The sequence below is a fragment of the Lontra canadensis genome, unplaced genomic scaffold (assembly GCF_010015895.1).
Source record: "Lontra canadensis isolate GAN:19392208 unplaced genomic scaffold, GSC_riverotter_1.0 scaffold25, whole genome shotgun sequence".
NCBI classification, from domain to species: domain Eukaryota; kingdom Metazoa; phylum Chordata; class Mammalia; order Carnivora; family Mustelidae; genus Lontra; species Lontra canadensis.
In genome coordinates, this window is record NW_022631019.1 from 10,972,572 (window position 1) to 10,997,223 (window position 24,652).

At 55.7% G+C, this 24,652-nt stretch overlaps 1 protein-coding gene across 5 annotated transcripts; it reads left to right on the forward strand.

The window, feature by feature from the left end:
* Window positions 1-2,892: 2,892 nt before the first annotated feature.
* FBLIM1 (filamin binding LIM protein 1) lies at window positions 2,893-23,093 on the forward strand. 5 transcript variants are annotated; one of them, XM_032863501.1, is made up of 9 exons: window positions 2,893-3,019; window positions 7,248-7,303; window positions 7,716-7,985; window positions 13,598-13,767; window positions 14,252-14,369; window positions 16,226-16,395; window positions 18,589-18,767; window positions 19,583-19,700; window positions 22,890-23,093. In XM_032863501.1, the coding sequence occupies exons 3-9, from the start codon at window positions 7,736-7,738 to the stop codon at window positions 23,001-23,003; spliced, it is 1,119 nt and encodes a 372-aa protein (XP_032719392.1). In that variant the 5' UTR covers window positions 2,893-3,019; window positions 7,248-7,303; window positions 7,716-7,735; the 3' UTR covers window positions 23,004-23,093. The 5 variants fall into 5 exon arrangements, with proteins under 5 accessions (XP_032719392.1, XP_032719393.1, XP_032719391.1 ...); XM_032863502.1 differs by having other exon boundaries at window positions 7,251-7,303; XM_032863500.1 differs by lacking the exon at window positions 2,893-3,019 and adding an exon at window positions 3,375-3,461.
* Window positions 23,094-24,652: the final 1,559 nt, after the last annotated feature.

Consider the following 24,652-nt stretch of genomic DNA (forward strand, 5'->3'; position numbering starts at 1 on the left):
CAGGGAAGCTTCTGAGGCTGTTTGCTAAGAAGTGGACATGCAGCCCCACCCCGGATGTACAACTTCATGCGGCTGTATACCTGGGCCCCACCCCCACCAAAGGTTGGGGCTCCGATCTGGCCCCCGTGGAGGGGGTCAAGGGGAAGGGCCACTGAGCAGGCAGATGCTTCCCTTCCTCAAGGTCTCAGGGCCAGTGGGGGCTGTGTGGTTCTGGGAAACTTGTCCCAGTTCCCGGGTCTAGTTGCAAAGCGTATGGACTGTGTGAACAGAGGCGAGGGGGATGTGAAAACAGCAAGCAGTACCATTGGTGGGCAAGGACCCTGGGGGGTCCTTTCAGCCCCTCCATCCCTAACAATTCCGCAAAAGGAAGCATTCATGTCTCCAGGGGAGGGTATCTAATCCAACCCCCTGTTTTTATTTTTGTTTTTGTTTTTTTGAAAGAATTTACTTTTAAGTAATCTCTGCACCTAATGTGGGACTCGAACCCATGACCCCAAGACCAAGAGCTGCATGCTCCCCGCACTGAGCCAGCCAGGTGCCCCTCCCTTATGTTATAGGTGAGGAAACAGAGCCTCAAAGAGGGAAGGAGCTTGCCCAAGGTCAGAGCCAGCACCAGAATGCTGGGAGTTAACCTGAAATCTGAACTTAAAGCCCATGTACTGGGTCCCTGGCCCCGGAATGCCCTCCCCTCTTCCTCTCACAGCTGCTCCTCCTCTCTCAGCTTAAGTGACCTGTCCTACTCTCCCCACACCTCTTATTCTGTGTCGGCCCCTGATTCATTCGTTCACAGCACACATCACCATTATATTATGGTCACGGTGATATCGTGGTCATTATTATATTAGTTTGTGTTAACGTTGATGTCCCCCACCTTTCCGTAAGTTCCGTGGGAACAAGGATTGTGCCTGACCTGATTCTGTTGGGCTCCTTGACTTGTTTTAGCACAGAGGTGCCCAACCAAAGTTTGTTGGATCAAAGCCTTCTTTGGGCAGCAGGGGCTTGTTCCCCTCAGACTGGGCAGCAGCAAACATCCACACTGCCCTGGTTCTGTCCCCCGAACCTCTCCCCCGACCCCTTCCCTGCCACCCTGGGTCTCGGCCGCCACAGCCCTAATAAAAGATTGAGCCGCTTTGCTCAGCTGCTTGGAAGAGAGCTGGTCTAAGGCAGGCAGGACAGGAGGAGGGAGCATGGGCTCTCTGAGCCCGAAGACAAAGGGTATGTGTTCCCATCCAGCACACTTCCTGGGTTTCCCTTACAGGAAGCTTGGCACCTGCCAAGGTGACACGGACACCCCTCCGCCCTCTGGGTGGGTGTGGGGTGTGGGACCGCCTTCACCAGAACACTGTTCCACCCAGGCACAGCGACAGAGGTGGAACAGGTGGCCAGGGGTGCTGGACAGCAGGTGAGTGGTGACAGCTGGACCCACCACATAGCCCTTCCATCTTCCCCCTTCCCAGCCAGTCTTAGCTCCCAGCAGATGCCTAGAGGCCTGGGCCCTAGAGGGAGTCAGTGTGACTTTGGATGAGCCTCAGATCAACTTTTGGTGCCTCACTGTTCCATCTACGGGACAGTGAGGTGATATCATGGCTCCGGGGATATCATGACAACGAGGGAGGGCAGCCCCATTTTGATCTGTTTTAAATAAGCTTCTGGGTCACGAAACACTTGAAAAGGGGACTCTAGAGCTTAGAGCATTTGCAACCCCCTGGATCGCACCTTCCTCCTTAAGGTCCTTCCCATCCCTGGCAGTCAGCAGCCCCCTCCTTCCTCCTGGGGAAGTCCTGGGGCAGTGTGCTCCAAGCAGTGGTGCAGGCTGGGGAGGGAGCCTGATTAAGGCTCCGGCAGCCTGGGGTCTGAGTCTCCTGGGCCCCACAGGGCTCTACAGGCCTCAGCTTCCACATTGCGGTGGGGGGGCGGCGGGTAGGTGGAGGGTTCCTCTGACCCTGGCTGGCTTGGCCCTCGGGTGTGGCCTTGTGCCTCTCTGGGCCTCAGTTTCCTCAACTGAGAAGCAGGAATGACCATTCCTGCCACACAGGGCTGTCCCGGAGGTTCTGTGGAGAGATCTATACGTCAGGCGCCTGCCACCTGGGATGCCTCTACCTGGGGCTACTGTTGTCGTTCTTATGGAGTCCCGAAAGGCTCGAAAGTGGGCAAGGGATTGAGAAAGGCTGGGATGAGGAGGAGGAGGAGGGGTGGGGGAAGGAGATGGGGTACCCAGGTGCCCGCCTCACAACCTCCATGAGCAGCAGCCCCAGAGCCATCCTGGCCAGGGTGACTGCAGCTTTGGCCCCGGGGGAGAGCTCGACCCTGCCTGGCCTGCCCCCAGATGGCGCTGGGTCCCACACTCCTCTGGCCTCAGCAAAGGCTTTAATCAAAAGAACAATCTGTTTGCCTCTGAATCAGACCCAGATTCCTTTTCCCAGCAATGTTCCCCAGGCCTCCAGGGACCCAGGCGGCCCATCCCGGCTCCATCTCCTGTCCCAGGGCCCAGGCTCTGCTTCCTCCTCCCCCTTCTCCTCTGGCTTGGGTCAGGGAGTGCAGGAGGTGGGAGGGAGTCAGAGACTGGAACCAGGGTTGACAAAGCAGGTGACCCGGACTGCCTGCTGGGTCCTGTCTACCAGGCTGCCTGGGAGCCTGTGCCCCTCCCCCCTCAACCCCCTCCCCGGGGTGGGGACTGGGACCCCACTGCGGAGGGCTTAAGGGTCCACCCAAGCAGTGATAGCAGGTCAGGACAGCAAGCTGAGATGACCTGCTCCGCTGGGCATCTGAGACCTCCAGGCAGAGTCACCCCCTAAAAAAGCCCACTGACGACCAGTGCTCTTCTCTCTGTCAATGCCGTCTTTTATCTCGGCTGAGCCCCAGCGGTAAGCAGCCTTTACCCCCATTTTACAGATAAGAACCTGAGACTCCAGGAGGCGGAGTGCCTGCCCTGGGGTCAGGGAATTGTTAGTGAATGGCCCGTGGAACCCGGGTCCACCTGACACCTAGGACCCTGGGAGATCTCAGGCCAGACTCAGGTGTAAGTACCCTCCCCCGCCCAACCCCCCAACACCCGACGGCGCAGGTGGGGCCACCAACCCAGGAGACGTAGGGAAGGAGGAGGGGAAGGACGGCGCAGGGCGCACAAAGGCCCCCGGGGGTGGGCAGCCGGGGAGGCCTCCCACCCCAGGCCCGGGCCCAGAGGAAGAGAGAAGTGGTCCAGGGAACAAAGGGCGGGCGCCGGGGGGCGGCGCGGGGAGCGGCCTGGCAGGTGGGGGGGGGCAGGTACGGGCCGCTTCCGCCGGCCGGAATCCCGGGCCCCCTCCCACTAAGCTTCACCTTTTATGGTAAGGCGGCCGGGGCGGCGGGGCGGAGGGAGCCGAGGGGGCGGGGAGGGCGGAGGGGGCGGGAGGCGCCGCGCCGCTCGGGGCTCAGCTCGCTCGGGCGTCCGACCGGAGCCGCTGCGGGCGCGGGCTACGCAGGTAAGCGGGGCGCGGGGCGGGGGGCGCCGGGCGAGCGGGGCGGCCGTCCTTCCGTCCTAGCCCCGGCCACACACAGGTGACAGCGCGGGCGGCCCCGGGCCGGAGCCCCTCCCCGCCCCCCCGCCGGGACCCCAATTCCGGCGCTCCTGCAGGGGGTCCGCGGGAGGGCGGGGGTGCCGCCTTGGGTCCCGGCCCCGGTCTCTGTCCCCGGAGCGGGGGAAGGGCTGGTGTCCCTGCCCCGGAGCGGGACGCCGGGGGAAGAGGTGGGCAGGGCGGAAGCTCCCGCACAAAGAGGACAGCGTCCCGCACATGGATCGAATTAAAGTCCCCGGCGGCGCCCCACAGTGACCCGGCCAGCCGCCCGGCTGGGCTGCTTGCGGGAGGGCGCCGGGTTTCCGGAGCTCCAGGGAGCTTTGGGCCCCTTCACCCAGCCCGGGTCAGGCGAGGGCAAGGAGGGGCCCCAGGGCCGCCCCTCTCTGGGCCTCAAATCCCGGTCGGGGGCTGGGAAGGCGTGTGCCGTGGGGCATCTTGGCGGGGATCCTCCCCAGCCCTGCTCTGGGGACCCTGGGAAGAGCCCGGGCAGCTCCCAGATTCCTGCTCTTAATGACGGAAGCCAAGTCGAGTCCTCTCAGGAACCACCCCCCCCCCCCGCCCGCCCCCAGGCCAGCTTGGCCCCTGGGGGCTCCTCCCCGTCAGGGGATGGGTAACCAACTGGCCTTCTCTTTGGACCTACCTAGGACCAAGATCTGGAGCGCTCTCTCTCCTTGGATTCTCTGAGCCAGCCACCTTCCAGGACAGACTTTTTTATTCTCACTTTAGGAAAAAACTGAGGCCCAGAGAGGGCCAGTAACCTGCTGTGGGTCACCTAGCAGGGAAGAGGTGGGGCTGGGTGTGACTGCAGCTCCCTGTGTTTCCTTGGCTTCCTTGAGGTGGGGGAGAGGGTAAGGGAACCCCTACCCAAGGCTGCAGGGCCCTCTGCTGGGTGTTGGCATGGTCTCCCTCCCACCTCCAGCAAAGTGTCATTCTGAACCAAGCGTAGATTGCTTTGTCCAAGTATTAGAGAACGAAGCTTACAGGTGGTTCCAGAAGTTTTTGGAGGGGGTTAGAAGGAGTAGGAAGGAAGGGAAGGGGGGGCCACTACCGGGACGACCGCCAGCTCAGCCAGCCTGTCCCCTGCCCTGGGCTGCAGGCTAAAGCTGGGCTGGCTGGCTGGCTGGCTGGATCTCAGCCTCCTTCCTTCCTCTTGACAGGAAATGACTTTCTTTCCCTTTGTTCCCACTTTCTCTGCTTACCCAACTGGATCTCAGATTCCCCCTCGGCGGAAGGATGGGGGCAGAGGGTCTCCTGGGTGCGGCTGGCCAGTAGCCCCTCAGGGAGCTTTCTCCCACATACCCCTCTCTGGGGTGACCTGGGAGCAGTGGGACCTGAAGGAGGCTGAGGCTCTCTCTCCTAGCAGCCCTGGGCCTGACTGACAGGCTTTGAAAATCCCCAGGGGCCAGGGTCGGTGGGGCTTCCCCTGGGGCCTGAATTCCCTGAAGGAACCGCAAGGAGGGATGAGGGGGGTGTGAAGCTGGCCAGCTGTGAACATCTGGCGTCAGAGCTAGGACATTTGCCTTGGATGTTTTCCGAGAAAACCACAGATCTGACTTCCCGGAGGGGTGGGCTGGGGTGGAGTGGGGGTCAGAGCAGGGTCGGTGGGAGGTGGAGGGGGCATTCACAGCAGTCTCTGGGGATAAGCCCAGAATGCACTGGCCACAAGAAAATCTATCTGGATTGGGCTTTTCTGGGGTGAGAACAGCCCCAAGGATTTGGAGGCGCCCGTACCATCCAGGGAAGGAAAAGTGTGTCATCTCAGGTCCAAGGACACTCCCCTCCTCCGGGACTCGGGTCAAATGATGCTCATTTAGAATTCTGAGTCTGCCAAGGCTGCTAAGATGACCTGGAAAAGTCCCTTAACCTCTCGAGGTGTCCCATGGAACCACCTGTAAAGTGGGGACGTCAGGGGCTGTGTTGCAAATGAGGTGTGTTTAGAGGCTCAGAAAGCGCGAGCCGCCGTGCCTGGCACAGAACCGGCCCTTGGTCAGCCGGTGGCCTTGCTGTCCTTTCTTGGATGTGAGTCTCTCAAAGCTGCTGACCAAAACAGACTCTCAATCTGGTAACAAAGTGTAAAGCCAAAGTGTCAAACCATACAGTTTTGGATGACGTACGACCAGGGCGGCTGAAACAAGCAAACGTATATACTCCCAAACATCCCTTACCGAACAAGAAACAAAAGGAAAGGACTTGAAAAAGAACTTTTAAAGCTTTCTTCGGACATTGATTTCTTTCTTACTTTCTTTCTTTTTTTTTTTTTTTAAAGATTTTATTTATTAATTTGACAGAGATCACAAGTAGGCAGAGAGGCAGGCAGAGAGGGGGAAGCAGGCTCCCCGCCGAACAGAGAGCCCGATGCGGGACTCGAATCCGGGACCCAGGGATCACAATGCAAGCGGAAGGCAGACGCCTAATGACCGAGCTACCCAGGTGCCTGCACCCGACCCCACTTCTTGATTATCACTCGCTGGATTCCTATTTATTCTCTCCACACGCCTTTGGAGCCACATCCAAGTGGCTCAGCTGGAGAGTGGGTTAGAAAGAGGGGAGACCCAGCTTGGAGACCCAGCTCAAACTGGGCATCAGCCCTGGGAGCAGAGGTAGAACCTTTGACTGAATGTGGTTGACTTGCCTTCGCCTGAGACCCAAGGGGCCCCACCTCAGCCTTGGCCTTGGAAGCAGCTGTTTGGGGTCACCACCTGGGGGATGGAAAATGGGCTCCTTGACATCAGGAATGCTGCCCGGCTTCCAGATCCGTGCTCTGATGCCCACGTTGGACTGGGGTCACAAAGATTACAGGCACAGCTGAAGTCACATGCAGTCACTTGGGGAGGTAGGGGCAGACGTGGTGACAGGGTGCCGACATGTCCCGTGATGGGCTGTCATCACCCTGAGGAAGCAGACGCTGCTCCCGGGAGGGGGTCAGGAATCACGGGAGGCTTCGTGGAAAAGCTGGGCCTCTAAGAAAAAACGGACATTCGCCCTGTGGGGGCAGGGGAGGAAAAACAAGGGGTGGAAACTCTCCAAGGCTGGTAAGAGAAAAAGCTGGGAAAGGGGCAGAGGTCCAGGGTGGTCAAAAAAGAAATCGAAGGGCACCAGGTTGGCTTAATTGGAAGAGTGTGCGACTCTTTATCTCAGGGCTGTGGGTTCAAGCCTCGTGTTGGGCATAGAGATTCCTTCAAAGTAAAATCTTTTTTAAAGAAACTTTTAGGGGCACCTGGGTGGCTCAGTGAGTTAAGCCTCTGCCTGGGGCTCGGGTCATGGTCTCGGGGTCCTGGGATCAAGCCCCACATTGGGCTCTGCTCAGCAGGGAGCCTGCTTCCTCCTCTCTCTCTCTGCCTGCCTCCCTGCCTACTTCTGATCCCTGTCAAATAAATATATAAAATCTTAAAAAAAAAAAAGAAAAGAAAAGAAAGAACGTGGGCCTGGATTCAAATCCCGGCTCTGCTGCTGAGTGACCCTGAACAAGGGACTTCACCTCTCTGAGCCTTGGTTTCCGCGTCTGCTGGGACAGTCCTAGCACCTCACTCCCAGCGGCCCCCAGGACTTGGAAGTGAGTGGGTAGCAAGTGCTTAGGACGGTGGGTGCACAGTAGGTTTTGACCCACCATAGCTCGGATTGAACTTCTGTCCTCTCCGCCTCCTGGAACCCAGCCCTGATGCTCTGACAGGTTGCGCTGTTTCCTTCTCACAGCAGAGCTGGCCTGGACCCGCAGGGACTTTGACCCCCAGGGGAGAATTGGATCTCAGGTGAGGGAGGTAACTGGGGTGTGGCCCGGTGACAGGGGGGCGGGGGGACTGGAGGAGCTGCTCCCTCCTCACACTTCTCGGATGAGGAAAATTAATCATTTGTGAGGTGAGCAGGGCAGGGCTGCCCTTTGCTTCCCCCTCCGTGGTCAGGTTGGGGGGAGGGACAGTCAGGACTGCTGGGTCCCCTCCCTGTGGCCCCGAGTCACCTGGTGGACACCTGCCCTCCCCCACAGGACATCCCCAGTCCCTTCTTTGTCTCCGCTGGGGCCCGGGCGAGGCCCAGGGGAGTGGACGCTCCTGTCTATTAGGAGAAGGGAGACTCCGGGCCCAGAGATGTCTGTCTGTCTGTCTAGGTGGAACACAGCCCTGGGCATGAAGCCCTGCCCCAGCCTGAGCCACACTCTGTCCCCAGCCCCACCAGGAACCGAGACAATGGCCTCAAAGCCGGAGAAGAGGGTCGCCTCGTCTGTCTTTATCACACTGGCCCCCCCGCGGCGAAACATGGCCGTGGCCGAGGAAGTGAAGCGGGCAGCTTGTGAGGCCCGGCCTGGCCGTCCCTGGGAAGCCCCTGCTCCTGGGAAGGCACCCGGGGCTGGCTCAGCAGGGAGGCCCAGCCCCTGGACCCCCCCTGCCAGGGGGGCAGCCACCAGGCCAGCAGTATCCCCTCAGCTCTCCAACGGAGGTAAGAAGGTGAGGGGACCAGGCAGGAGGCTGTGTCAGAGGCCGCACGGAGGCGGGGAGGAGGGGACTGGCTCTGGGCTCTTTCAGGCATCCATTCATTCCTTGAGCACCTACTGTGTGCCAGGCAGACTCAAGCCCACCCGCGCGGGTTTGAACCCTGGCTCTTCCACTTGGCTGTGTGAGGTTGGCAAGCCACATACCCTCTCTGTTCCTCTGTTTCCTAATCTATAAAACAGGCATCACGATAGTACCTTCCTCAAAGGATTAGGGGAATTAATACATATGTTTGGGTCTGTGCCTGTCATGTAGAAAGTGTTAAATAATGTGTTACCCACTGTTACTCTTCTGGGCCAGACACTTGGGACATGAGAAGAAAGACAAGTCTTTCAGCCTACATAAAACTTAAATCCTTGCGGGGAAACATGAACACAATACATAATGTTGGGGAGACACAAGGGCTCTACACAAGCAAAACACAGAGAAGAGGTGGGAGGTACCAATTTTTTTTTTTTTTGAAGATTTTATTTATTTGAGAGAGAAATTGCAAGAGAGAGAAAGCATGAGCAGAGGGTGTAGAGGAAGAAGCAAACTCCCAACTGAGCAGGACTCGATCCCAGGATCCTGGGATCATGACCTGAGCTGGAGGCAGACGCTTAGCTGACTGAGCCACCCAGGCGCCCCAGGAAGTACCACTCTTCCTGGGGCAATTAGGATGGCTTCTCCCAGCAGGTGACATTTCAGCTCAGCTAAGACCTGAATGACAGGATAGAGCTGGCCAATGGGAACAGCAAGTGCAAAGGCCCTGAGGCAGGAACGAATCCGGCATATTGAAGGACTTCAAAGGTGGTTTTATTCTCTCTTGAACTCTGCCATTCACTTGCTATGTGGTCTTAGGCAAGCAGTTGGTTTGCTTGGTTTCCTCCTCTGGAAGGTGGAAATTTGGTCATGTATGTGACGCATCTGTCACAGAACGGATATACTTCATACAAGGCTGTTCCTTTGCCTTGTGCTCAGCTCTGCTGCCATGACACCAGAGAGCCTTGGAGACTCACTCCATGGAGTCTTAGCTGTTGGTTGGGTAGAAACAAGGAAGGAGGACAACCCAGGGGCCTGGGGCAGGGGGATGGCTCTCCTTACAGGACACCAGGTGGAATAAGGAGGCACGGAGATGACTAAAATGAGCCCCTGGAGTTCCCCCGGGTGCTGAGTCAGGGGTTCTGCTGTCCCCGAGCAAAGTTAGGGTAGCCCCGTGCATCCGTCACCACAGAAACACCCTAAAGACCAATAGGAACTGCCAGTTCCAGGGGCCAGAAAAGGGCAGGAGACATAGACACTCATGTAACATGCCTCTTCATATGATACCACCTTATAAACTGATCTCTCCTTCCTAACCACTCATCCCAAGAACACGGCCTCGTCCAGGAGCTTCCATATAGATCCAAGACCCCAATGACCAGAATTCACACAGCAGGATGTGTGATCCAGTGGGAAAAAATGACGTCCCTTTTGGGTAGGAGAGGGAGTCCAGAATATATAGTGTAGACACCCCATTGCCAACATTTCCACGACGTATTCATGGGTTGCTGGAATACCAGAAGGTCTTGGGAGTGTGGTAACAAAAGTGGACCTTCCCTGGGAGGGGGGGCACCTCGCCGTAGCTGGTCAGCTGGTCCACCATTTTGTTTGCCAGTGGGGCACACAGGCAGAGCTCAGGGAATCTCGGGGTTCAGTCTCGCCTGAGTGAGACAAGTTCTAGGCGAGCATCTTGGTCAGGAGTCTGGTCTGACCACAGCACAAAGCGGGCCCTGGGGCCACGCCAGCTGCGGCTGTCATCTGACACCCCAGCCAGTGCTTGTCTTGGGAATCCACACATGGGTGTTTTTTTTGTGGTTTTTTTTTTTTTTTGGCCCTTTCATCCTGAGAGAGGTCCCCACCTTTCCCTCCCTCCATCCCCACTCCCTTCTAAAAGCCCACATGCACAAAGCCTCACCAACTCGCATCCAGAAGTCAGTTTTTCTCTTGGCTTCTCTTTGGAAATCTGCGCTTCCTCCTCCTGCTCCTGGCCAGGGGATCCTGGTTCAGCTGGGGCCCCTCTGCACCCTGCCTGCGGGCCTCCAGCTGCTGCTGCCCGGCTTGAGTTCCTGTCCAGGCCCGGACCCAAGACAGGTCCCAGGAGAGGCCTGGGGGCTCCGGCTGCCTTTCCGAGATCCAGTTCCTGACTCACTTTCAGCTCCTCTGGAGCAAGCGTCTCACACCGGCCTCGGGAGGGGGCTTGTTCAAACACAGCCTGCAGGCCAGGCCCCACCCTGGGTGTTTCTGATTCAGCAGTGCGGTGGGGGCCCCCCCAGAGAATTTGCATTTTCTTACACATTTCCAGATAATGCTGATGCTCCGGTTGGGGGACCCCGGTCAGGGAGCTGTTCTAGCCTAAAGGCCTTAAGCAAGTGAAGCTTGGGGAGCAGAAGAAAAGTTTTCCAAGGGTGGTCTTTAAACCAGCAGCGGCGTCTTTCACCTGGGAACTTTTAAAAAATGTCAATTCCCAGGCGCTTCCCCCAAACCCGCTGAGTCAGGTGCTCTGGGGGTGGGGCCCACCTTCGGCACCAGAGGATTCTGTGGCTTAGTCATGGGTCTAGAATAATCCTCCCATCCCTACCGGCCCTCAGTCCCTGGGAGAAAGGGGAGAGGCTCATTATCTTTGTTGAATGGATGAGAAACCTCTAAGCCCAGAGAAGTGCCCCAGTGAATCAGCAGCGAATGGGACCAGAGCCCCATTGGGTTTGGGGGTGCAGGGCCTGGGCACTTGCTGTCTGCTTTCCAGGGGTATCTAAGGCAGTCCTACCTTGTGAGGCCTGGCCTACCTGGCCCCAGAGATAGGAGGGGAGCCGAAGGCTGATTCAGACCAGACTCCCTGTCCTTTCTCCCCAGGGCACTATGTGTTTTTTTTTAAAGATTTTATTTATTTGGCAGAGAGAGACACAGCAAGAGAGGGGACACAAGCAGGAGGAGTGAGAGAGGGAGAAGCAGGCTCCCCGCCGAGCCAGGAGCTGGATCCCAGGACCTTGGGATCATTGACGTGAGCCCAAGGCAGATGCTTAGTGACTGAGCCATCCAGGTGCCCCTCCCCGGGGCACTATTAACAGCTCTGGCAGCCATCAGGCTTTTCAAGGCCGGCTTCCCTCCTGTCCCCCAGTCACCTCCTCCGGGGGAGCTGGGCAGTGCCTTGGTGGAACAGGGGTGGGAGTAGCAGCATATAGGGAGCTGGTCCTGGACAGAGCAGAGCCTGGGGCTGTGGCCAGAGCTGGGCTATCCTCAGCCGTCCTCCTCCCTCGGTCCTCCCTGGAGCCCCGGATCCAGGCCCCTCCCCTTCTGTGAACCTCTGTAGACTGCAGCTTTCCCACAAAGAATTAAGCTCTTCTGGGGTGCCCAGAGAGGCCTGAGTCTCAGGTGGCTCAAGTCAGGATCACGGGGTCCTGGGATGGAGCCCCACATCCCCTCTCTGCACAGCGGGGAGTCTGCTTCTCCCTCTTCCCCTGCCTGCTGCTCCCCACTGCTTGGGCACGGGTGCTCTCTCTCTCAAATAAAATCCTTAAAAATAAAAATCCTTAAAAAAAAAAAAAAAGTTAAGCTCTCTTGCACTAACCATGAAAATAATGTCATGCGGAGGTGTTTTTCTTATGTATGTACGTGTGTTTGCTGTTGAGTGGTTCTTTTTTTTTTAAAGATTTTATTTATTTATTTGACAGACAGAGGTCACAAGTAGGCAGAGAGGCAGGCAGAGAGAGAGAGGAGGAAGCAGGCTCCCTGCTGAGCAGAGAGCCGGACGTGGGGCTCGATCCCAGAACCCTGGGATCATGACCTGAGCCAAAGGCAGAGGCTTTAACCCACTGAGCCACCCAGGCACCCCGGGTGGTTCTTTTTTTAATTTAGTTTTTTTTTTTTCGAGAGAGGGAGAGCATGCATGTGAGTGGCGGAGGGGAAGGGGCAGAGAGAGAGAATCTTAAGCAGGCTTCGTGCTGAGCCTAACTTGGGGCTCCATCCCAGGACTCTGAGAACATGACCTGAGCCCAAATCAAGAGACGCTTAATGACTGAGCCACCCAGGCGCCCCGGGTGGTTCTTTTTAAAAAAATTTTTATTATTTATTACTTTTTTAAAAGATTTTATTTATTTATTTGAGAGAGAGTGCATGTGCACAAGCATAAGGTGGCAGAGGGAGAGAGAAAAAAGGAGAAGCAGACTCCCTACTGAGCAGGGAGCCCCATGCGGGGCTTGATCCCAGGACCCTGAAATCATGACCCGAGCCAAAATCAAGAGTCAGTCACTTAACCAACTGAGCCACCTAGGCACCCTTGGTGGCTGTTTTTAAAATTTTTATTATTTATTACTTTTTAAAAAGATTTTATTTATTTATTACATCGGAGAGAGAAAAAGCACAAACAGGGGGACCTGTTTGCAGAGGGAGGGTAAGCAGAGGGAGAAGCAGACTCTCCTCTAAGCAGGGAGCCTGATATGGCGCCCAATCCCAGGGCTCTGGGATCATGACCTGAGCCAAAGGCAGATGCTTAACTGACTGAGTCACCCAGGCGTCCCTAAAGTCTCTTAATTCCAGGGAAGTTTCCCCTTTCTTTTTCTCTCACGTGTCATTGACTTTTTGCAGAAAGTAGGGTCAGTTTCTGTAGAATGTCCCTGGTTTTTCCCTTTGCTCCCTTGGTGCCCCATTCAACTCACCCCCTCTCCCAAATTTATCATAAGTGGAGTTAACTCTGGAAACCTGATGAGATTGGGTTTGGTTCTTGCTTATGTTTGGGGTTTGTTCTGGTCAAAACATTCCATGGGTGTACCCTTACCTGTCTACAACCTAACACGAGCCTGAAGACCCCTGGTATCTGCCTGGGGTTGATCCATGGATTCAGGTGGTGACAGTCTGACCCCTCTTCTGGAAAGTTCTCCGTCCGCATTTCATCCAATGCTTTCAACACTCGATAGGCGTTACCTGAATCAGTTATTTAACCTAGATGGTGGCTCCCACACCTGAGTGGCCTATCGTCACTGGGAGGGTTTCTCCTGCTGTCAGTGGCTGCACACCCCCACCCCGCGCCCCCCCGCAGGTTCCGATTCTCCAGATCCAGGGCAGATCCAGACGGTGCGTTCCTAGACATAGTTCCAGGCACCGTGGCTGCTGAGCCAGCAACCACACTTTGAGAGCCGCAGCCTTAGGGGCTGAGTTTGCTTGTACTTCAACAGGGACCTTCTAGCAAGGATTTGGGGCCCTCAAGTGTCCAGGTAGGGAGGGCTGTTATGGAAGGTTCTGACAGCTTCTGTTTTCTGAGCCCACACCACGTGCCATCTCCCGTGCCAAGTCCTTCCTGTTCTCACAACAGCCCGGAAAGATTGATACCCATGTTTCCACTGAGTAAACAGACCCAGAGAGGTTAAGTGTCTTGCCTGAGGACACACAGCAAATCAGCAGCAGAGGCAGAGATGGAACCCAGGTCTGGGGGGCCCTGGACCTGAGCTCTTGGTCCCCATGCTGTATGGCCTTCTGGGTAAGTGCACACCTTTTCTGTCCACCTGCAGAGACTCAGACCAACCCTCTCTCTCCTTTTGGTTGCAGGGTGTTCTCTCCCTCCTCCTCCCTTGGATGGTGAGGACGCACTCCCCGACCTGGACCTCCTCCCTCCTCCACCGCCCTCCCCTGATGAGCAGCTCCCTGCCTCGATGGGAACATCACTCATTTCAGACTTAGAGCAGCTGCATCTGCCCCCGCCCCCGCCCCCACCCCAGGTATGGGTCCCCCCACCCCTGTGGAGTCCCAAGGTCCCCAGGGAGGGGGAGGGGGACGGAGAGTCTGCGTTGTCCCTCTTCGAAACTTTCAAGCTGGTAAAAGCTGATCCTGCTTTTCAAGGTCCCTGGAGGATGGGTGCCATACCCTTTCCCCCTCAGTTACCCCCTTTCAGCTCTGAGAAGATAATTTTAATCCCCTGCCCTTCATAGAGGCCATCGTAGTAACGGGCAGGATTCCAGGCTAGGGAAGAACGATTCCAGAAGATTCTTCAGAATTGGACGGAAGTAGCTTGGGCCCCAGCCACTACCGTCAGCCTTCCAGCGGAGCGACATTCGGTCGCTTGCCTCTCTGTGCCTCAGTTTCCTCCTCTGTAGAGCGGGGCTAATTGTGCTTGGTGCCATCAGAGGACGAGCAGAGCTGAGAGGGCTGTGTGGGGTCCCCACTGGGTGACAGCTCCCCGGCCCTCCCCCTGTCACCCCATAGTCCCTGATGGAGACGCCTCCGCCCCAGCCTCGGCCCGGTCTCGCCAGGCCTGTGGAGGACGAGCTGCCGCCTCCCCCAGAAGAAACAGTCGGCTTCCATGAGAGGGAGGCGTCCACAGGTACGGGCTCAGGGCTGGAAGACTTCCAGGTGGTCCCCAGCGGCCCTCACTGGACACGCAGGAGCTTCCGAGTGGGAACTAGGAGGGCGGGGGGCCCCCCCAGCGTCTGTCCCACTCATGGTTCAGCCATGCGCCTCATTCCTGTACATCAGTTTTATGTTTATTACCTTAATCTTTTTCCTTTATAACTAAAATCCATTTTTATGCTATTTAAAAAAATATTTTTATATTTTATTTATTTGAGGGGGGGAAGGGAGGGGCAGAGGGCAAGAATCTCAAGCAGACTCATTCCCCCGAGTGCCGAGCCGGATGCAGGGCTCAGTCTCACGACCCCGAGATCATGATCTGAGCCTAAGTCAGGAGTCGGATGCTCCACTGACTGCGCCCCCCAGGCACCCCGAACTGAAGCCCATTTATGAGACTGACGCGCTGCCTACTGTGCTAAGGAGGCACCTACTGAAGCCCATTTAAATATCGGTCAGCGAATTGTGCTATGATAGCAAAATGCCTTGGATTTTTTCACTGTTTAAATTTTTTTTAAGATTTTATTTGTCAGAGAGAGAGGGATCACAGGTAGGCAGAGAGGCAGGCAGAGAGAGAGAGAAAAGCAGGCTCCCCACTGAGCAGAGAGCCTGATGCGGGGCTCGATCCCAGCACCCTGAGATCATGACCTGAGTGGAAGGCAGAGGCTTAACCCACTGAGCCACCCAGGTGCCCCTCACTGTTTAATTTTTTGAACACATGGTGTTCTCACATAGACAAAATAAAAAGAACAGAAAGACATACAGTGCAAAGTCTCCCCGTTGAGTCATCTGTGTGTCTCCCGCTTTCCTGCCAGATGGGCAGCCTCTGTAAACATCTCCTGTATCCTTCCAGAGACATCTTATGCATATGCAGGCGGAGTCTGGGCCCCCCCCCCCAGCCCATTTTCCCACAAATTGTAGCGAACTCTCAGCTGTTCTTCTGCACTTTGCTTTCTTTCCTTCAAACACCTTAGAGCTCACACCACACCCGAACATAACGGGGCTCCTTTATCACAGCTGTATAGTATTCCTCCTGGGGCCCTGCTGTATGCGTGTAGCCAGCTGCCTGTGGACGGGCATTTAGGTGGTTTCTTGCTCTAACAGGTAAGGCTGAGATGAACTGTCTTTCACGTGGGTCATTTTGCCTGCGTGCGAGTTTGTGAGAGAAATTTCTAGAAGAGGAAATACCAAGGCCAACGGGTACATGCGTTTGGTCCTCCCGATCTGCACCACTACCCCCAGCAGTGTCTGAGGGCATGACCCCCTGCAGCCTCCCCAGGCCCGTGTCTTAGCCATCTACTTAGCACCTGCTAAGTGCTTACCAGGCACCAAAAGCCTTCTCTACTCCACAGTTACGATATAATTCTCTGGCTTCTTCTAGTCTTATGGTTTCAATTGTCACACTTAGATCTTTGATACATTTGGAATTATCTGGGCATAAAGGTGTCACCATGGAACCTCCTTTAAATTTTTACAGATGGTAACCCATGTGTCCCGATTCTGTGTCCTTTAATTTAGGCTTTTTTTTTTTTTAAGATTTTATTTTTAAGTAATTTCTACAGCCAACAGGGGGCTCAAACCGACAACCCCGAGATCAAGAGTCGCACACTCCAATGACTGAGCCAGGCGGGCGCCCATCCCCGATTTAGGCTTTCAGGGGCTTTTCACATTCCTTTTCATTGCTCCTAAAAGGAGGCCACACTCCCAATCCACCCCCACCCCCCACCCTGGGGCTCAAGGCTGAGACCTAGCACTTTAGGCTTATCCTGGGCAGTGCCTGGGGGCAGTTCTCCTAGGCCGGGTGACTGACAACCGGTGTCTCCTCCACCCCAGATGTCTGTGCCTTCTGCCACAAGGCCGTGTCCCCCCGAGAGCTGGCTGTGGAAGCCATGAAGAGGCAATACCACGCCCGGTGCTTCACGTGCCGCACCTGCCGCCGCCAGCTGGCCGGGCAGAGCTTCTACCAGAAGGACGGGCGGCCCCTCTGCGAACCCTGCTACCAGGTAACCCGCGCCCCCCCCCGCCCACCACGGGTGGCCTCCGGGCACCAGGCACCGTCTTGGGCCCTTGGAAGGTATCCCGTTATTTCCTTCCCCACAGTAATCCTGGGAGGCAGGCGCGGGGACCCATTTCACAGATGAGGACATTGAGGCTCAGTGAGGGGAAGGAGCTCAGCCAAGGTGTATTATTTTTCTGTGGCTGCTGTGGTAAATCCCCACAAACTTGATGACTTCACGCAGCACCCATTTATCCTCCTACGGTTCCGGAGATTGGAAGTCCGTGGGCAGGTCTGCACCCCCTCCGGAGGCTCTAGGGGAGAATGTTTCCTTACCTTTTCCAGCTTCTGTAGCTGCGTCCCTTGTGTCCCTTGGTTCCTTCGTCCACCTTCAAAGTCAGCACAGTGGCGTCTTGCTTTGGTGTCCTACTTCCTCCTGTCAGTTCTCCCGCTGCCTCCCTCTTACGGGGACACTGGGGATAGCACTTCGAGCCCACCCAGGATCCTCTCCCCATGTCAAGACGCTGAACTCAATCATATCTGCAGGTCCTTTGGCCATTAAAGGTAGTCACGGGTTCCAGGGATTAGGACCTGCGTGTCCTGGGGGCATGGACGCAGCCTGTCACACACGTCACACTCTGGAAGGTGGTGGAAGGTCGGGGGCCTGGGCTTCTCCTCCAGTGCTGCCCGGTTTCTGGAGCCCATGCTCTTGCCTCTCTCGCCTGAAACCACAGTTTCGAATGCACAGAGGAACCTGCATCACCTCTGAGTACCAGAGGCCATCTGGGAGAGCTGATTTGGATGCCATGATGTTAGAATTGCCAACCTTCTGATGGCATGTGGTGCGCAGCCCGCTCAGACGTGTCCCCTGGCTGTGTGCGGACCTCCCCTTGTTCTCATGAGTCGGTAGCACCTGGGCGTCTGTGTTTTTAACAAGTCTCTCGGGTGATTCTGATACACACACTGCAGTTTGAAAACGACTGATTCCAAGTGTTAGAATATTTGGAGGACTAGCTAGTAAACTCCAGACAATCTGGTGACCGTCTCAAGACATCACCAAAGTCAGGAGGCACCGTGGGAGCAGCAAGGAGCCAGGCCATCCGCACCCCATCCCTCTGACCCCATCAAATGATAGGGGGAGATAGCCTTATCCTCTTCCCTCTGCTTACAGCCAGGCACGGGTGAGGCACTGAGGGTAAACGGGCGAGGGTGTGCCGACAGCTGGAAACAGCAGGTGGAAGATTCTAGGCAGTGTTCTAGGGAGAGAAGGGCTGCCCCCAGGACAAGGAGAGAGGGGGTTCCCACCAAGTGGGAGCAGAGACCAACACACCTATCTGTCGGGATGAAATCAAGTAAAATGAACAGGAGCCCAGCCAGGAAGGGAGGGGACCAGTCTAGAAGAGAAGGTGGACAGGCTGGAACGTCTTTGCTCTGCGTCAGTAATATCTCTCTCTCTCTCTCCCCGCTCCCTCCCTTCCTTCTCCCTCCTTCCCATTCCCCTTTCTCACCCCCCTCATCCTCCTCATTCCAGAAGGGATCTGAGGAGCTTGTAAGAATGCACAAATACCTATAGTAAATGGTGTTGTACACTTAAAAATTTGCTAAGAGTATAGATCTCATGTTAAATGTTCTTACCATAATGAAATTTCAGAACTAGATAAATCAGAAGAGAGGAAAACCAAAGTAGAAAGGGGGATGAGGCCAGAGGGAAACTTAGTACCCCAAAATATATGGCTAAAAGAACCCTATAGTCATTCCTTAAAGCGGGGCACAGAATTTGACTCTGAGCTTCCCAGTGGCCAAATGGAAAAGGGAAAGAGTTTTGAAATTTATTGTCTATAAGATCAAAAGCACACCAGTTCTTCCTGGAATTCCGTTTCCTGACTGTGAGGTTTAAGAGAAATTTCCCCTATGGGCCCTAGTGGACACTGGCCATAAGCAGGTCCTAGTAACAAAAAATGCAGTAATAGCTCCTTGGCAGGATTCCTCACTGTAGGCCCAGGACAGAATGCTACGCTCGATTCACTTTAACCAATGGTAGAGGTTTTGGGGCAGTGGCTACAGGTCGGTTGCATGAGCGGGAGTCCTTCTCTATAGCCCTGTGCTTCTAGGCCCCTGTGGGTTGCCAGCTAGAAACCCCTTGCTGCTTGGAGTAGGCACAGCCATGGGATGGCTCTGAGGCAGTGTCCCTCTGTGCCAGGACACCCTGGAGAAGTGTGGCAAGTGTGGCGAGGTGGTCCGGGAGCACATCATCAGAGCCCTGGGCCGGGCCTTCCATCCTGCCTGTTTCACGTGCGTCACCTGTGCCCGGTGCATCGGGGACGAGAGCTTTGCCCTGGACAACCAGGAGGAAGTGTACTGCCTGGACGACTTCTATAGGTATGAGCGGGGGTCTGCATGCTGGGCAGGACTCGGCCAGAACAGAGAAGCCTGGCCCCAGCTCTAGGGGCTGGAGCAGAGCATTCCTGCAATTTCTGGGCTCGCAGAAACCTGTCTGCCTGGTCCACACACCCCATATTTGACCACACACCTGCTTCTAGCTGAGACCCCACATACCTGCACTGTGCCGGGCACTTCACGTGAGTTAGGCCCTTTAACCCCCAAGCCCGGCCTGTCAGGCAAGTACTATTAAGCATTCTCTTTTACCAACTGTGGAAACTGAGGCAGGCAGCGGACAAACCTCTGGTAGGTATGGAAGTTCCGATTCAAGCCCTGAGGCTGCAGAGGCTCCCCTTGGAGCTAGAGCCTTATGAAACCGTAGCCCCAAGCTAGGACACCTGTCAGGCTAAGTCCCTACACTGGGGTTGTACACTGCCCAAGGGGAGAGACAGCTGTGTCTGTTCAAAAGACAGGGAAAAAGAAGAAGCGTTGACCCACAATACCAGATAAATGAAAGGGGGGGTCAGCCCCACTGAACACACATGAGATTTCTTGCCTTTCTAAAATTCAAAAGTTCCCCAGTCACTTCCTTGCCTCGAGCTAATTATACCCTGGGAAGCCGGGTCTAATTACACCAGTCTCTCCATCCGCTCCTGCCAGGAAGAAAGAGGCTTTGTGGCTGTGGCTGCAGGTGCAGTCACATGGCAATGCGTCCAAAATAGCTCGGGGAGGCAAACTAGCGCCGCCCCCGCTCCCACAGCTAATTTCTGCGGTCCTGGCCAGAGCGCCTCAAGCATGGGTTCCCCTCCCTCTAGGAAATTTGCCCCTGTGTGCAGCATCTGTGAGAACCCCATCATCCCTCGGGACGGGAAGGATGCCTTCAAAATCGAGTGCATGGGGAGGAACTTCCATGAAAACTGCTACAGGTGTGAGGTGAGTGGGGTGGTCAGGAGTCAGGATCACGCTGCTGGTGGCCCCCTGCCGCCCCCAACCCAGCCCTGCCGAGAGCCCACGGGATGCCAGTGCAGCGCTGGGCGCCGGGACACGGGGACGAGTCAGGGTGGGGGCTCAGCTGCCAAGTGCTCACCGCCCAGTAGCAGAGACAGATAAGAATGGAGATCATTAGAAGCAGTCTATTAATCAGAGCTCTGAGTTAATGATAAAAACCAAGCTCAGGGCCCCTGGGTGGCTCAGTGGGTTAAAGCCTCTGCCTTTGGCTCAGGTCATGATCTCAGGGTCCTGAGATCGAGCCCCGAGTCGGGCTCTCTGCTCAGCAGGGAGTCTGCTTCCTCCTCTCTCTGCCTGCCTCTCTGCCTACTTGTGATCTCTCACTCTCTGTCAAATAAATAAAATCTTTAAAGAAAAAAAAAAAACCCAAGCTCATCCTGCTTTCCTCAAGAAAGGGAATCTCATTGATGAGATCATCAGGGCATCTCTCCATCTCTCAGTTCTGCCCATTTTGTGTGTGCGCTTCATTTTCTCTTCCTGGGGGCTAGCATCCTCTATGAGGAGAGGGATACAGGCGTGGTCGTCCTTCCAACCTAGAAACCCCATCAAGGAAACTGGTCCAGTCTCAAGAAGTCCTCTGATTGGCCCAGCTTGGGTCACATGAGCCAATCTGAGCCAATCACTGGCCGGCGGGCTATGATGGACAATCCCTGAGTCCAGGAAAGCAGGTCCCCAGGAGACGGAGGAGGAGTTGCTACAAGCCTCGGAAAGAAGAAAGGGATGCTGCAGAGTGGAGGGAAGCGAAGATAGGAAAGCTGAAAGCTGCCCAGCACAGGGCACCCACCCATCCCCCGCCCAGCTCAGATTCCCCTGCTTGCTTCAAAGCTCTGCTATCACTGTCTTGAAATTCTTCTTCTTCAAACAAGGGGCGCTACTTTGCCCTTTGTCCTGGGCTCTGCAATTATGTAGTCAGTCCTTCTAGGGAGACTCCGAGTCCTTCCCTGCCTCTTCCTCTGTCACCCCCATGTTGCTGATGTGTCTTCTCTGGTGATGGTGACAAAGGTAGCAACCTTTTTTTTTTTTTTTTTTTTTTAAGATTTTTATTTATTTGATAGAGATACAGCAAGAGAGAGAACACAAGCAGGGGGAGTGGGAGAGGGAGAAGCAGGCTTCCCATTGAGCAGGAGCCCGATGCGGGGCTCGATCCCAGGACCCTGGCATCATGATCTGAGCCAAAGGCAGACACTTAATGACTGAGCCACCCAGGTGCCCCAAGGTAGCAACTTTTATGGTGCCACCTAAGTGGGGTGTCCCAGAGGACATCTCTTAGCCAGCCAGTGAGTAACTCCAAACATTTACCTTACTTTGCCGTATTTAAACAGATGCATGGAGCCAAGAGGCTGTTTGCGGTCAAGTGACAAGGAGGCTTGGTGGAGAAGTTGATACATTGCTCCATATTACGTTGTGCATTGGTTGTGGTTCAAGGTCCAGCTGATAATACATCTTGCAAGAACAATGATGTCATTTAAGTGCTGTTTTCACCACCCTAGCCCTCATTAAGCCCCATAGTGATTAGCTTTTCCCTGAGCCTGGCTGGTGAGCAAACAAACCCTCCCTGCGTGCCCGTGGTCAGCTTGGCGAAGGCAGCTGTAAGCATCACCCAGGCTGCTGCTCTAAATCCGGGCTCCGGCTCTAGCAGTTACATTTTAGAGGGGAAGGCTTGAACCACTGTGGCCCGGAACTGATCCGGAGTGCTGTTTCCCCAGACAGAGAAATGGGCTTCAAGGTGCCACCTCAGATGAGGAGCAATGGGGGAAAAACACTGGGCCTGAGAAAAGTGACTCCAACTCTGGTCCATCAGACCCAGTTCTAGCCAGCTCTGGGCCACCCCACAGCTCCCTCACAGACTGTGACTCCATCATAGATGAGGGGTTTTCTCCCTTGATTCTAATTTAGGAGAGGTCACATGTGCCCTTTTGGGACCTGAGGTTTGGCACTTGATACTCCAGAATGCCGAGCAAGTAGCCTTTACAAGAGTACGGATCCCGTGACCTTGTATGACTTGAGGTGCAGTTGCAGGGAACAGACACACGAGGGCGCCCTTCTCCTCTGGCTGTGCTGTGTTAGGATGGCAGCTGGGACCCCAAAGTTGTCTCTGTGGGGACCAACGGCTCTGGCCTGAGCCATGCAGCTTCCAGAGGTTGCCAGCTGAGCCCTGATCCAGGTCTCCGGACATTTTTTTTAGATTTTTTTTTTTTTTTGACAGAGGTCACAAGTAGGCAGAGAGGCAGGCAGAGAGAGAGAGAGGAGGAAGCAGGCTCCCTGCCAAGCAGAGAACCCGATGTGGGGCTCGATCCCAGAACCCTGGGACCATGACCTGAGCCGAAGGCAGAGGCTTTAACCCACTGAGGCACCCAGGTGCCCTGAGGTCTCCGGACATTTAATCGTTCCCATTATCGCACTCCAGCGTGTGTCCAGGGGAGGCCCCCAGTGAGGTGCGGGCAAAATGGTTAAGTGGGCAAATTTCAGGCCCCGAATCCCCAACCTCCTTGGTCCAAAATCCTTTGGTGATTTGAAAAATTGGAGGTTTGTGCCAGTGTCGAAGCTGTGCAGACAGGGCTCAGGCTAGAGACCTGTCCTGTCCCAGTCCAGAACCAGCTGCCCGGCCTGGGGCGAGCCCGTCGTTCCCTAGACCTCAGTTTCCCCGGCTGTGAAGTGATGGGACGGGACTTGATTCAGTAATTCACGCAGCAGACGGTTATCGTGGGCTCGTGGGTATACCAGAGTGTGACCTAGGCAGGATCTAGCAGGAAATGGGGTCACTGCCTCTCAGAGCCAGCGTTCTAAAAGGGCTGCTGCTGGGCGATTGCTAAGGCCCTTCTAGCTCTTTCCGAGATCACTCAGTGTCCTCAGTTCTCCCCCTGGCTGACTCCGCCCTCATCGCTCACACTTCCCTGTGGATGGAAGCCCCCATGGGCCTCGTCTTCCCTGCCCAAGTCCGGGCCCAGGTGTGTCGGGAGGATGGAAATGAGGAGCCTCGATCCTGACCCTCCGGGAGTACATCTGTCAGTTAATTTCATCAGCAAGCGCGAGGGGGTGGGGGTCCGCCCCGTGCAGCCTCCGAGCCGCTTGCTGGGGCCTGGGGTCCATCCGCTTGTGCCTTGTTTCCCGCAGGACTGCAGGATCCTCCTGTCCGTGGAGCCCACGGACCAAGGCTGCTACCCGCTGAACAACCGCCTCTTCTGCAAGCCGTGCCACGTGAAGCGGAGCGCCGCGGGGTGCTGCTGAGGGCACCCGCCGGGGCGGGGGGGGCCTCTCCTGACTCAGTTTGCCTTTCTGACCCACACTTGCATACTTTCCTTCTGAGCCGGGCCAGGGACCGGCATGCGGCTCTGCCCGCCGTGTTGGGGACATGGGGGCTGAGCCACCCCAGGCTGAGCCCCCTCCCGCTCAGAAGTGGGCGGTTGGCAGATGGTGCTTCTCAGACTTTCCACTCCTCCTCTAGCTTCGGGCTCTGGAAGGCTTCCATAGCCCAGGGCTCCCATCTCCGAGGCTCTCGCCCCTCTCAAGCACTGGCCTTGACCCTCACTTCCATGGGTGAGTTGGCATGAGTTCTCTAGATGATACACTGTGTCCCTAGCAATGACACTTTAGCTGTCCCTGTAGGAGATACTAAGAGCAGCCCTGGCTTGCAGGACTGAGCTGTTTGGGTAAACCTCCAGGGTCCCTTAAAAAGCCCCCCCCCTTTTTTTTTTAACAAATTTGAGATTTAAACGGTGAGAAACATTCTTTGGACTTGGGGCGAGGTGGGGATCTTGGTAGGAAAAGTCTCATAAATGTACAAGAATGTGGCCTAGTGGTGGCAGCCTTGGATGTCTCACCTGGAGGACATGTCATGCTGACGTGGGGACCAGGTATGAACCTGAACAGTAGGAGCGGGCGGAGAGGGTGGTATACGCTGACATACCAGGGACGCTGGCCACCCCTCTGCCCTGCCTTCAGGCGTGCCTCCTGGTGCCACAGTGATTCGCCATTAAGTGCCGGTTGTCCAGAAGCTCTGAGTGTCCCTCCAACAGCCTTGACCGGGGCTGTGTACGCAACCCCCCACGCATGCACACACTCTTACGGGACAGGACTGGGCTGTCCCTTCCGCCTCCCTGTTTATCCCCCGCTGTGTCCCACTCGGACCCTCCAACCCAGGCTACCCTGTGACCACTGCTTCCGAAAGGCCGTACCTAGAAGATTCTTCTTCTCTTTTAAGGAAAATCACTTCTGTTGCTTCGTAACTTCTGAGACGTCTTGTAGGGCATGAACAAATGAACCAAATAGGTTCTGTAGGGCATGAACAAATGAACTTTCTTCCCTGGAGTGGTCTGGGTGCACCACGCTCTCCTCTGGGGATGCCCTGGGTTCCAAGTACTGGGAGGGTCTCCTTTTGGAGCCCCTTAGGGGCCTCAGAACTGAGCCCAGCTTCTGGCTCAAAGCTTGGAGAGTGAGACCCAATCTACGGGCATTCACGTACCACCTCCACAATTCTTGAACCGAGGACCTCCTGTTCTCTTCTTCCTTAATATTTTCTTTGACTCAACATATTTTTTTGTTTTACTTATTTCAAACTTTAGTCTTATGCTAAGCAATATATCCTGCCGTCACATCTTATGTGCTAGTTATGTTTTTTCCTATTACACGTGAAAATAAACGCGTACCTATTCAAAGTCTGTCTGTGTTCCAACTAAGATCTCCAGGGAAATGCTGGCCTTCGGCAGTAGCGGGAGAAATGTTGGTTGGGTGTCTGCTCACTGTGGTACGAGTGTCCAGGCGGCGCCTGTACCTCGTTCCCCCAAACTGGGGCTCAGCTCAGCAGATGGGGGGACTCGTGTCCCTCCCCCTGCCCAGCGACGAAGACTTACCTGCAGCAGCCGACCCCCAGGCATGCT

Excerpts from the sequence above, each read along its gene's own strand:
- FBLIM1 (XM_032863501.1), top strand. The coding sequence starts at position 7,736 with ATGGCCTCAAAGCCGGAGAAGAGGGTCGCCTCGTCTGTCTTTATCACA. Across the intron at positions 7,986-13,597 it reads CCCTCAGCTCTCCAACGGAG|GGTGTTCTCTCCCTCCTCCT; the intron begins GTAAGAAGGTGA and ends TTTTGGTTGCAG. Across the intron at positions 18,768-19,582 it reads TGCCTGGACGACTTCTATAG|GAAATTTGCCCCTGTGTGCA; the intron begins GTATGAGCGGGG and ends CCCTCCCTCTAG.